We start from the raw sequence: 14,646 nt of genomic DNA, 5'->3' as shown, positions 1-14,646 counted from the left end.
TTTTGTATTTTGACACCTGAGACCCGATTTGGGCGTCGAAACGTTAATATTTTTTTTCAATTTAATTGTGGCTTACTTCTTCTAAATAGTTGATGTAGCTTAGTTTGCCAAATTAATGCCACCCATGTCAGTCATAACTCGTCTTTTGATCTCTGCTGTTTGGTTTTCCTTGTCAAGTTTTATAATTTCATAAACATATATAATCGTCAACTTGTTCTATTATTTCATCTTGTCCGATCCTCATTGTAATGTCCTCATCTGTATTTGTTATGATTTTGGTCTTGCTATAATTCATATTAAGGCCTATCTTTCCATCTTATATGTCCTATTGTTTGAAATGATGAAAGAATTTGACAGAATTGGCATATCTTAGATTACATAAAAATCTGTCATTAATTTTAATTCCGCGTAGTTCCCAATTTAACTACCTACTTGAGGTATCTTCTAATGCAAGAGTAAATAACACTCTTGCATTAGACTTATCATTAGGGTCAGAATATTTTAAATTTAATAAAAAACATACATCACATTAAATGCACTTTATTTTCTTCCATTATTGTAAATATATTACAGAATTTACTGGTAAGTATGAAAAGGTGGATATTGGATATGATAAGCACAACACAACTTATTTATGACAGTAGTTATTTTACAATTATATGAAAAAAATAATCAGTCAACTAGAGATTCTGTACCTCGCTGAAGAACAAAGCCATTCACATTATCTTCAGATAATACTGATAAAAAATAACCGATGTGCCATCTATATCATGTGTATAACGGACAGCTTTTTCAATTTTTTTTCATCCACGATACAAGTACAAAAAAGTATTTACAATTTTAATAGCCAACATCACCTGTACTTGGGTCATTAAACACGCTTTCTTACTAAACGAATTGAAATAGTAAAATTTATCTCGAAAAATTGTAGTACGTGTATGTATATTAGTTTATAGAATATTTGTACAATAGTATAAAGGAAAAATAAATAAATATGGAAAATAAAAATTTAATTGACGTTTCTTTCACATGTGAAAGTGATGTCGAACAATAGTCCAGAAAGTCACTGCGCATCCGCTAGAAAAAATATTCCGATTCGGATTTTTTGCACAATCTTACTCAAAAAGGATCCCTTTTAACAAATTTGCATGTAGCCAGGACCAAAAGTGGGTCAACAATTTTGTTAAACGTTATTTTTTGTTTTTTGCCTAAAATTATTTTTTTTTGCATGGAACAAAGTTTTTTTTAGGTTTTTTGGATCATTCCAAACAGAAAAGGTCTTTAGTGACTTTTCTCTAACGTTGATAGTTTTTGACATATTATAAGCGATTAAAAATTGAAAAATTTCGAAATCGGCCATTTTTGACCCTCAAAAACTATGTGAAAAACTGAAAATTTGAATGTTTCCAATATTTTTTAATTGCTAATCAAGCGTGCGCTACACTATTTTCCACCGTGTATTCAGTATGGTGCAAATGAAAGGAATAACTTCGTTATTTCGTAAACCGGCGACTTTAAGAAAAAATCCCGAAACAGGTCGATTTTTATTTTTAAGTTATTATATTGTAGCATATATGGTATACTAGTGACGTCATCCATCTGGGCGTGATGACGTAATCGATGATTTTTTTAAATGAGAATGGGGGTCGTTGCTAGCTCATTTGAAAGGTTCTTCAAGTCTCTATTCAGTAATATAAACATTTACATAATTATTTACACAGAGTGTCCAAAAAATTTTTATTAAATTAAATTATTTGACAAAACAGGACACCCTGTATAAATAATTACGTAAATGTTTATATTACTGAATAGAGAATTGAAGAACCTTTCAAATGAGCTAGCACACGACCCCTATTCTCATTTAAAAAAATCATCGATTACGTCATCACGCCCAGATGGATGACGTCACTAATATACCATATATGCCACAATAGCATAACTTAAAAATAAAAATCGACCTGTTGCGGGATTTTTCCTTAACGTCGCCGGTTTACGAAATAACGAATTTATTCCTTTCATTTGCACCATACTGTATACACATGCAACGGTGGAAAATAGTATTGCGCACGCTTGATTAGCAATTAAAAAACAAAGGAGTTTTGAATCTTGTATTGCAAAAAAACTCTTCGGGATTTCTTCAATCGATGTTTAAAGAATATCTACCTACCTTGGCAGCATTAAAATTTTCAGTTTTTCACATAGTTTTTGAGGGTTAAAAATGGCCGATTTCGAAATTTTTCAATTTTTAATCGCTTATATTTCGAAAACTATCAATTTTAGAGAAAAGTCACTAAAGACCTTTTCTGTTTGGAATTGGAATGGAAGAGATCTGTCCAAAAAAAACCTAAAAAAAAACTTTTGTTTCATGCAAAAAAAAAACAATTTTAAGAAAAAAACAAAAAAAACATTTAAAAAATTTTTGACCCACTTTTGGTCTTGGCAGTATGTAAATTTGTTAAAAGGGGTCCTTTTTGAATATGATTGTGCAAAAAATCCGAATCGGAATATTTTTCCTAGCGGATGCGCAGTGGCTTTCTGGACTACTAAGGAATATGTATACAAATATGTATACGAATATGTATATAAATATACAGAGTGAGTTTTACGTATGGAAACTCTGAATTATCTCAGAAAGGCTTGCACGATTTTTATAAATTTTGGTAGATAGGGATCTTCTAATGTGGCCGATATTCTAGTGCTAATTACATTGTTGTCAGATTTTTCGTTTTCTGGAAATCTAATGAACTTTCTTATTTTAAATGGAATACCCCGTATATTTTTTGTGTTTTGAAGTCATTAAGAAATACTAATTATTTTTCATGTTACATTCCCTATACCTAAATGCCATAGTGTGGGAGTTATTGCTACATTTGTTTAAAAAAAATTTTAAACAAATTATAAAGATCATTTTTTTTTTGGCCCGGGTAAACATTATTTTAGGTTGTTTGGACTATTGCGAACAAAAAATTTTTTTGCAATTTTTCTCTAAAATTAAACAATTTAAAACTGAAAAAAATCAAATAATGACGATTTTTAAGGTTAAAAACATAAATAAAAAATATTATTTTTTCAAACTGCGAAGTACCCAAATTGAAGTTCAAGCCTTATTTTATCAGTTACCGATAAGTAATTTGAGCTCGTTTAATTGTAAAACATTGTTTTTTAGTTGTTAATGTTGCCAGATCGCCCGTCCTCTCATATGCACTTCATTAACAATTAAAAACGTTTTAGATTAAAACGAGCCAAAAACTCTTATGTCAAGCTATTAGAAGAAGAGTTGACCTTGCATTTAGGCGCTTCGTAATTTCAAAAATTATATTTTTGTAAGGTAAAGTGAAAAAGGGTGAAAAATAAGATTGTTTTGCCTTCGCATTGCAACTGAATAAAAATGGTGTACATTTTTGTTTTATATTTTTGTGTTTTTGGACCTTGAAAATCGATATTTTTCAGTTTTAAATTGTTTATTACTTGAGAACGATTAATTTTAGAGAAAAATTACAAAAGAGCTTTTTTGTTCACAATGATCCAAAGAACGAAAGATAATGTCTATCTGGGTCGAAAAAATCGATTTTTATAATTTGTTTAAATTTTTTTTAATAAATGCAGCAATAACTACGGAAGTATGGCATTTAGGTATAGGGAATATAACATGAAAAATAATCAGTATTTCTTAGGGACTTTAAAACGCAAAAAATATATAGGATAGTCCATTTGAAAACGAAATTCATTGGATTTCCAGAAAAACGGAAGATCTGACAACAATGTAATTAGCACTACAATATCGGCAGCATTAGAAAACCCCTATCTACCAAAACCTATAAAAATCGTGCAAGCCCGTTTTCGAGATAGTTGAGTGTTTCCATACATAAAACTCACTCTTTGTATCAAATTTACCACAGAACACCCGTTCTGAAAAACTACTCATATATAACAATAAAATCAGATGAACACTACAAAATTTTTAGGTTAGAAAATGGACTGCGCGCCGAAAGGCATATTTTGAATAAACAATAAACAGCATATTTTGAAACTACATATGTAATACAGATGTGTACATGTAAATAGTTACTGTTATTGTAAACTGTAGCACTGTAGCATTAAAATTATACACAACCGTATTTACAAAAAATTGAATCCTAACTTAAGCAACACACAGTTCGGACGTCGTAATGGAGTAGGATTATAGTGATGGTTTAATCTGTTTAAATGTATTAACGCAACGCTGTTTGGATATGAATAAAGATGTGTATGCCTGCTTTATAGATTATGAAAAGGCGTTTGATAGAGACACGACCAACACATGCTATTTTGTAACAAAAGCAAATAGACAAGTGAGATAAAAGAATAATAGATAATAGATAACTTATAACTAGACATCGCACATAAAAATAGATAACACACAATGGATAACATCAAAATTAAAAGAGGCGGACGACAAGGTTGCATTCTCTCTCCGTTGCTATTTAACTTGTACTCGGAAGTTATTATACGAGAGGGCTGAACAACGAAACAGCCTGGCATTGTAGTAAATGGAAACCCTATTGATAACTTGAGGTATGCAGATGACAACTTGTCAATGACAGAGAATATTGAAGATTTGCAGAGAATGGTTCAAAAAGTATGTACGGCTTAAATATGAACTTGAAGAAACCAGTCTTTACCAAGAATCCAAATAATAATCCTCAACTTATTATTCAGCCGTGTGATGGATGACCGAAGTTATCGTTAACGTAAAGTTATCCTGTAGTTACGTTATAATCCTCGAATAGGTGTGATGTATCATACTTAACTACTTGCGTTATTTCTTGACAGTTCTTGAGTTATCTAGGATATCAACTGTCACTTTATAACGCGACGTTAAACCTCAAGTTATGAGATAACTCTTTAGTTATGTAAGGATATGTAAGGTTAGTTCATCTTTTGACTTGTTTTTAGATAGAAATCAAGTGAATATTCAACGAAGAACGCTGCTTCATGTTGTCCTAGGATTTTGTGCGGAATGTTATTAATTTATTATCAAATATAAAGCAGTGCAAAATTAAAAATATCAAAAAGATAGACTTCAAAAAACAATTAAAAGCCCGTAGGTAATAATACGATTAAAATAATAATTAACAATAAAAAGTAAAGCTAATAATTTAAGAATAGAAAGGTAATACAATTTTAAAAATCATACAAAAATCAACTCGAGATATAATTGTTGAATATTAGTTGAAATTTATAAACATATGCAGTGTTGCCAGAGAAATTTTTGTAAATGCACTGGAATGACTGAAATAGTGACACAAAATGTACTAAACCAACACATTTTGTACAAAAACTTAAAAAAACGTCGTTTAATGTTATTTGAAGAAAATTTCTTATATCACAAAATTGGAGGTTTTTACTTTAAGATACTTTAGTATCAAAAGTTTGGTTGTTAATTGTGTCAAATCGGTACAATTTTACCAACTCTGGCAACGCTGCTTTTATGGGTATCGTCCCATCCTGTCAAGCCTGGGGCATGTTCCGATCAATCTCTCACGCTCACTCCAACTTGTACTATTTCTACGTAAGGTTCTCTTTGTTACTTCACACTTTGTTAGTCAAATGTTATTTCTTTTCTTTTAACGTTGAAGAAAAAACTATCTCATAACGGCGACAGATACTAGATACGTTACACCGAATTTACGTATATAATTATGGGACACGTTATCCCTGAAAGTTATCTTAACTTTAACTCAAATGTTAAAGATAACTTCGGTCATCCATCACACGGCTGATTGATGGCCACATATCAGACGTGTATATAAATTGGAACACCTTGGAACTATAATAAATGAGAAAAAGATTTTGCAAAGGGACTTTTTACAATGGAACTTGATGACTAAAATAAAATAAAAATGCGCTTGCTTAGATGTTACGTATTTAGTATCCTCCTATACACCGTATAGGGGAAGCTGCTCTGACTAAAGCAAAGATGAGTAGAATGAATCCTGAGAATATCTTAGGTAGACAGACTCACGAAAGAAATCTTGGGAAGACTTTCAAAATAGACAGAACTGAATAATGAAAAAAATATATGAAAACTAGAATACCTTTTCCACAAGGAAAAGACATTTTTTACTGTAGTTGGCTGTATGTATACCATCAATCACAAAAATTGGAAAAAATCCTTTGTAAAAGGTATACAATTTTATTAAAATCCCTTTAAAGGGTTACATCACAACAAAACGTTTTCGATTTTATAAAAAAAATCATCATCAGTGTTAGACAGATTGGATGCTAGCCGAGTCACCAAAGAAATATCCGGGTAAAAAACCCTTTAAATATAATGAATTAAAGGTGCATACCTAAATAAAATGCCTTATGATGGATACATGGCAATAAAGATAATGCCCTTAGGTAAGGTATTGAATTTCCCAACACGTGGGATGCTACGTTTATTTGAACGTTTTAGGCATCCCACGTGTTGGGAAATTCAATACCTTACCTAAGGGCATTATCGTTGTTGCCATGTATCCATCATAAGGCATTTTATTTAATTATGCACATTTAATGCATTTCATTATATTTAAAGGGTTTTTACCCCGATATTTCTTTGGTGGCTCAGCTAGCATCCAATCTGTCTAACACTGATGATGCTTTTTTTATAAAATCGAAAACGTTTTGTTGTGATGTAGTCCTTTAAAGGGATTTTAATAAAATGTTATACCTTTTACAATTGATGTGAATATACCTTTTACAATTTTGCCACTTGATGTGAAGAATAAAATACCAACTTCTACAGAATATCAGGCTGGGAAAGATTTTAGGAAAGCGTAGCCTTGGAAGGGCGTGGTATAATTGCTCAACTTAATTGTAGCTTATTTCCCAAGTAAAATAGTAAATTGCTTTAAGATGTCAAAAAGAAGTAGCTTCAGAACAGGATAAGTGCTCGTTTTAACCAGCTTTTTAGAGCAGCTGTAAACATAATACAAAGAAACATGGTATTTACGTTGTTGTCAGTTCTTCCGTTTTCCTAGAAATCTAATGAACTTTCGTATTTCAAATGAATCAACCTTTAGCTTTTAAAAACCTTAAGAAATCCTGATTATTTTTCATGTAATGTTCCCCTAGTTTAAAGCCACACTTTCTAGAGTTATCGCTAGATTTACATTATCTTCGCCGAAGCTAAAGGATAAAGAAGAGTTGCTAGAAATAGGACGGAATATTCTAAAGAAGACTTACGACTCATGAAGTGTTGTAGTGCCAAAGATGAATCTATATTCACGCACCTCAAAACTGATGATACCATTTTAAATTCTCGTATAATTAAGTTTTTACTATAAATAGTAAATATACAGTGATGAGCGCGCTAATAACCGGCAAAATATCACAAAAGATGGAAAACGTATTTAGTTGTGAGATAAAAAGACATGAAACTAGTCGAGCTGGGAAATTAAGCGATATTAACTTATACATTTAGATTATATTGATTGTGTCCCACCTTCACACGTATCAGACGAGTTTGGAAACTACCACTGTCACTGTGACAGTTTTAGTTGACATACTCCTCTGATATGTGTAAAGGTGGGAAACAATCAAGATAATGTAAATTTAAAGGTTAATTTCGCTAAATTTTCCAGCTCGACTAGTTTCATTTCTTTTTATCTCACAACTTAATACGTTCTCCATCTTTTGCGCTATTTTGACGGTTATTAGGGCGCTCATTACTGTAGAATAAGTTTGGGAGGACAATCTCGAAACTCGTTTCCAACGTAGATGGTTTCTCTCATCGATAAGAGCTTCTAATAAATTCATTTTATAATTAAGGATTTTTTTTTACAATATGTAATGAAATTATTATAAATTTACTGATATTCGTTAAAGAGATGATACGCCGTGTTGAAGATACCATGGCTCGAACAACCAGAAGAGAATATAGAAAATATGTAGATAACATTAGAAAGAAAGTAAAACAAGGAAAAATTAAAATACACGTGGAATACATACCAGAAATTGTATGATGAGCATGTGACTTTGGAACAGATACAGAATATTCTATTAAAAATTATAACCAGAAAAATTAATTCTATATACAATTGCCAATTTTTACAATTTATTTAGTTACCCCACCAGAAACTTTTGGTTTTTAGATAGTGTGTCTTAGTTAAGAGGCTTGTGTTGTTTAGTTCTTTCACTTTTTTCACAAGAACATCGATAGTGTTAGCTTTGTCATTGTAATTATTTGTGTTGTTTTGAAATTAAGGTACTATTACCGTCTAGAATGTCCTAGAATAACTCAAAAATTACATAGATATTCGATGCTAATTGCAAGATATAACGAATTTACTTCGGGCAGCTGTCAGTCGCGCGACTTATATTTTATTTACCTTTCTCCAAAATACGGTTATACTTTTACATCTTGTATTGTTAGCTTTCTCATGGATTCTCACTTATACCCAAGAGCTGTAAAGTTACCGATTTGTATTCCTAGTGACATTTGACAGCTTTAATTTACCGACCCGAAGGAGATACATGTCATGTATTTCAGTAACTAACGTATTTCAGTTAGGTGGTACCAAAAAAAATTATTTGTGGTACATGACTCAAAAAGGTTGAGAATCACTGCCTTGATGGATTTTGTTTGTTTTGGTTTTCTATTGGATAGGTAAGTTTACCACAATTTGACAAAAAAAATGTGACTGAAAAAAGTGGTACTGTAGACTAGCTCGAGGTTTCATACTGTTTTCTGAATTATTAACATTTTGACTTCTGATCGATATAATTTTTAACATGCAAATAATAAAGCAATTTTATTATTTATTTATTATTATGTTAATTAATTCTGCGTCACTTTTAACTGGCATTTGTTCTACCCAAAACCACATGATATACAGTTCTGACAGGTACCCGCAGACCTTCAAAAAATGTACCGATGCATATGGGATACATATTCTTACATTTACTGCAACAAAAACCATGGTTTAATTTGTACCCGTATTTTTGTCTGACAGCTCATACATGTTAACAATTCCGAATATTACATTTAATTTGTTGTTTTAAACTTTTATTTCACATTGTGAAACATTACTCATTTAAAACATTTGAAATTTAAGACAAAAATTGGCAAACTCGCCCAGATGTTGTTCGGTGCCCAGATGCTGTCATAAGTCAATGCAAATGTCGTAATACGGACATAAAATTATCAAATATTCCACACTAATATGATATAAATAAAAGTTTAGTAGAAATATATACATAGTTGTTCTATACTATTAAATGAGAAATGTTTACATTTGTATAACGAACTCTCCTTGTTGAGTAAATCAACTCTTCATCTTTTTCACGTGTAACGATTTTTTGTTTTACTATAGAAAAAAAGTAATAAAGTACTCTCGCTCAATTCAGACGCATTTTGGCAGCTTCAGAGTAGGAAACATACAACATAAAAATTCCTACCTCACGCTATTAACAGTTCAAATAAACTTGCCATTGCAATCTTGCATCTTTCATTGAAAAAAGAAGAATTATTAGAAATAGTGAGAATGTACACCAAACTCATAAAATTTTCCGTATATATTTTATTTGTTAAAATTTAACATATCGTAGTAAATTACATATTGTATTATTCGTGCTGACTAGTAATTTTACCCGATGGGGAATAAAATCAATTGCCTTCAGCAGTCACTGCACACAACTTTTTGTGACATCCTTCCATATAGAAAGGATATCTCCTTCCCATTTTTTCTGACACTCTCTATTTTTTCTGATTCTCTCAATTTTTTTTCTGATTCTTCTTTTTTAAATTTCTTTTCTTTTAAAAAACTAAGTTTTCAATCTAATAGCACATAAAACAACATCCAAAAATGTTATTCTACATCCTACAAGACTGAAAACAATGGAAACCTTCTCTGGTAACATCTCCGAGGCTTCTACAATTTGTAAGTCATAACGGATGCTGAAACTAACGAAGATGAGGGAATTTTACAATTTATAATTCACGTCCCATCTGCTCAGCAAGGTAAAGTTCCAACGAGAATGATTCCCTTCGTACTCCAATCGGAGTAAACATGTAAATGCTGAAAGCCTTAAGGGATGCTATGGCTTGCAAATTGTAGAAGCCTCGGAGGTGTTACCAGAGAAGGTTCCCATTGTATTCAGTCTGGTAGGATGTAGAATAACATTTTTGGATGTTGTTTTATGTGCTATTAGATTGAAAACTTACTTTTTTGCTAGCAGTTGCCGCTAGGGCATCCCTGCCATTTCTTTCGTTGTAATCCGTGACTGAACGCCGGGTTTGTCCTAGTTGGGTCAGAGAGAGCAGCATATGTCCCTCCTGATGAGAGACTAATAAGTTTCGAAACCGGTAGAGGTGCTTGCTGCACTCTCTGATTGAACTGGAATAATGATGCGGCTGTAGTTTCGTGTTGCAACGAAATTGAAAATGGTTATTCATTTTTAAATTTCTTTTATTTTCTAATTCGAAAAGGACTGGACTGCTTTGGCTACTTTTGATTTTGAAATATATTTGTAGAAGTCTAAAGAATATCTTTACAATATCCCATCAGATATCCGCTTTCATTAATTGTAAATGAAGTGTGTAAAAAATGTACTCCTTGCTCAAGAATATCTCTATTTTTGATAATACGAATATTAATATACAGAAAATATGTTTATAATTAAAAACAATTTTAAAAAATTGTTTACCTACAGCACGACCTGATTCACTTTGTATTTGAAATTTGGATGGGCACTGTTGTTGACGTTCGGTTTTTCCATATTTTCTGAATTTTATTTTGATACCGTGAAATAGAATTTAAAAAATTTGGAAAAACCGAACGTCAACACCAGTTCGCATCCAAATTTGAAATACAAAGTGAAACTGGTTGTGCTGTACAATACTTAATAAAAACTATAAAGTTGAAAATTCAAGTTTCTGCATGAATTTAATACATTTTAATAATTATAAATTTAATGAAATAATTCTAAATGCAGTATTTAAGTCCAACACAGTTCCAAAAGTATGAATTTCACGGGAAACGTAAAAAAAGTAAATAGACGCGAAGTTAGCCACAGTGTTAGTGACGTAAATCTAAAGGAGTATTGGCGAGGAACCGCAAAGTGGGCGACGCCTGGTGGCGAATTTGAAAAGCATCAACTCTAGGAAAACATTGACTTTGTCATTAATTTGTGTACATATTTGCGGTCAGTTTATGTTGTAATTAACAATGATTTCGACTTAAAAAAACTATTGCAGTGTTCCTCAGTATTCATTCCTATTATACTCTACGTAATGACGTAAACTAACCAATGCCAAATCACACATTTTGTTAATTTTACGTTTGTATGAAACGTAGTATTTTTTATTGTTTAAGCGACTGTAAAATTAAATAAATAATATATATAATCCGGTTTTCTTCTACCGTGAGGTGTCGAGATTAAATAAATAAATAAAATATAATGTATATTCTGTACATAGAATGTACATTGTTATGCAAAATATTCCGACCACCTCATAATTTCTAGAACACAATTATTATAAAATAAATTCACCTACTTAGTTTCCACATTTTATTTAATTAAAAATTGTTATCTGTTGGTGTAAAATAAATTGTAGTGTACCTATTAACTAAATTAAAAACAATTAGAAATTCTAAGATAGATTAATAATTTTTAAAACGCTGTGTGATTATCGGGGGGGGGGGGGGGGGGGGGGGCAGATTCTTTTATGAAAAAAAGGTAAAACAAATCAGTGGTATCAAAATTTAATGAATGCATACAAATAAAACATAATTTTGAGTCGTCGTTAACCTCTAAGATGTCTTAGTGGCAAAACTTAGTGGTTACTTTGGCAAAACACTCCTGTAAATGATTTTAATTCAACAGTTTAGAACTGTGAGGTCAAATGACAAAATGAATTGTTTTCCTAGAGTTATCGTCCATCTTTGAAATTTTGAGCGCCCCCTGTCGGAATTTAATTTTGCGAATAATATAACTGTATGTATATGACAATAACATTATTAACTTTGTTTAAATTTTTCCGGTAAACTATCACGTAAGAGCATTTCTTTCTTAGAACCCTCCTCGAATTTTATGTTTTAAACTTGTCGTTCCAGGGAATAACTGTCCGCCAAGGACAGTAATTTTTTGACAAACAATTTGTGGCGCCATCTTTAAAATACAGGAACAATAAAAACAATAATTTTGTAATCTTCAAAATTTGTATATTATAAAAAAAAATTAATTGTCATAAATAATAAATAATATACAAAAAAATATTGCTGAAAATATCATTTTTTAAGCCTTTTAGACGGTAATAGTACCATAAAATACTGAATGTTGTTGATGCGCTACGTGACATATAACAGCATCGAATATACACACAAGTATATGACAGATGACGTTAGACCCGCCATAATATAAAAATGTGTGGCTTACCAATGCCAGAGATAAACAATGTCTCTGAAGCCGAAATGTCGACTTTTATTTTGTATAGGTAAATTTTAAAAATTCTGATAAAAACTGATTTTGAATAACTCTAAATAAAATTACTATTTCAACGATTTTTCTTTTCTAATAGCGTTTAATGATTCCCCAAGTGGTATTTAGTTCTGAATTGCACCGATAAACATTCTGTTATAATATTTCCAGTTTAAATGTTGGGGGGAAGGAAGGGATTGGGGTGTTCACAGTAGAAATAACTCGTCGAGTCCAATATCTCCGTACACTACGTAAAATAATATAAAAAATAAGAATTAGGCATCTTACTCGTTCGACCTAACCAACTAAATATTTTTGTACACTTTGTTTTAATAATTTACACAAGTTCTCTTTTATATTCACAATTCTTCACAAAATTGTTCATGTACTCCAGTCACTTTTTTTACGTTTAGGTCACCTGTGCGTCGAGCCGTCGTTCATATCGAACAGAATTTGTGCTATCGTCCTCGAGGATTCGACGTTACTCAGCGCTACGTTTGCTAAGTGGGATTCGTACGATTTTAAGTACCTGAAACATACAAAATAATATTAAAAAACAATCTTAAGATGCCTTCAACACTTTTTTAGTTAGCTTATGGCAGATATTTCGACACATTTAAGATTACAATAAACAAGTTAAATTAAAATTGACTATATAAAAATACTCCTTTTTCATGTGCTTGGCCAATTTTACTCTGAAGCAGTTCTGAAGAGTTATGTGACTGTTTTTCCACTATACTGCTTCAAATTTTTGAACCAAGGAGTCTCACTGGTCCTAATCTGTTTAAATTCCTCGTTTTGAGTGTCCAGCCCTCTACGCCATAATAGCAGCTCATACGTAGCACTTAGTAAACCTTAGTCTCAGTTGAAGAGCGAACTCTGAACCTTCAGCTTCCTCAAGTTTGCTCAGTGCGACATTTTACTTCCCTGTCTGATGTCCAGTCTTCAAAAAGCCACGTTGCCAGGTATTTTGCTCACTCTTTCAATGGACTTGGTATTCAGTGTTATGGTGAAGTTTTCAAGTGCATCCAAGTTTCTGAAGATGATCATGAATTTGGCCTTTTTGGTATTAATTTCTAATCTCATTCGCTTACTGTGTTCTCCGATTATAGTGACAAGTTGTTAAAGATCGACTATGTTGTCACAAATTAAGACAACACCATCAGCATATCGTATGTTGTTGATCAATACTCCATTCACTTTGATTCCCGTTTCTGCTACTTCCAAAGATTCTCGAAACATGGCTTCCGAATAAATGTTAAATAAAAGAGAAGAAAGCACACATCCCTGTCGAACACCCCTTATATGTATAGGTTTTGATATAAAATTGTCCATTTTTATTTGTGCCGTTTGATACCAGTACAAGTATATATAGCAAGCATTGTATAACAATACCATGGTATTGATACAAGCATGCTATTAGAGTGGCAGTGATAAAACTAAAATAACTATGATGATTAGCAAGGATAATTTTATTTGGTTGAGATTCAGACCATTGATGGGTCCATTTGATGAACATGTTGAACACAATGGCCGTTTCTGCTGTTTAGATGGGAGATTTTCTGGAGAATCAGTCAATATTTTTATATTAAATTGAAACAGACTGTATGACTTGTACACACTTCTAAAAAGGTCAAACCGGCAAACAGGTGTATGTTCTCAAAGAAATTGTAAGTGTGTAAAAAATTTTTTAATAATCAGCTAAGTACTTTCAACACATAACGTGCCATCATCAGAGCTTCCTAAAAGGACATTTAAGATAAGAGATTTTTTATAAACAAAAGATTGAAAAAACTTACGTCCTCTTATAAATCCTTCATAGAAGAGTAATTGTTAAAATTCACATGATAAATCATGGATACTGGGCAAAAGCCACAGATATCGGGTATAAAACCCTTAAAATTAAAAGTTTATCACATCTAAATTCTTTTTTAGTTTAAAAATTACAACATGGCTGCGTCAAACCATTGTGAGTTCACGTGAACAGCTGAGCGCTGTCATTCATTCAAATGATAAAGAAGGAACCACTAATTTAATATTTTTATATACTCTTAGTCCAAGTAATGAAGCTTAAAATAGGACAAAACCTCGCAATTTTTACAGAATGGATCGATTTGCTTGAAAATTTGAGAATTAGTTGTGGATAGTCCAAGGATCAAAATCTATATCATGCCTAAAGGCGCTTTTACAATGGGGGTGGTT

The 14,646-nt window shown here is 31.7% G+C and overlaps 1 protein-coding gene across 7 annotated transcripts in view; it reads right to left on the bottom strand.

The window, feature by feature from the left end:
• Positions 1-524: 524 nt before the first annotated feature.
• Positions 525-14,646, bottom strand: part of LOC114332463 (AT-rich interactive domain-containing protein 2) — a 330,994-nt gene continuing 316,872 nt past the window's right edge. For all 7 annotated transcript variants that reach the window (XM_050662174.1, XM_050662175.1, XM_050662177.1 and 4 more), the window contains one exon: positions 525-12,973. In XM_050662174.1, coding sequence (XP_050518131.1) covers positions 12,859-12,973 — 115 coding nt within the window. In that variant the 3' untranslated portion in view covers positions 525-12,858. The remainder of the gene's footprint in view (positions 12,974-14,646) is intronic.

The sequence above is a fragment of the Diabrotica virgifera genome, chromosome 9 (genome assembly GCF_917563875.1).
Source record: "Diabrotica virgifera virgifera chromosome 9, PGI_DIABVI_V3a".
In the NCBI taxonomy this organism is placed as follows: Eukaryota; Metazoa; Arthropoda; class Insecta; order Coleoptera; family Chrysomelidae; genus Diabrotica; species Diabrotica virgifera.
Note: the sequence above shows the minus strand (reverse complement) of the source record. Positions and strands in the feature narration are given on the sequence as shown.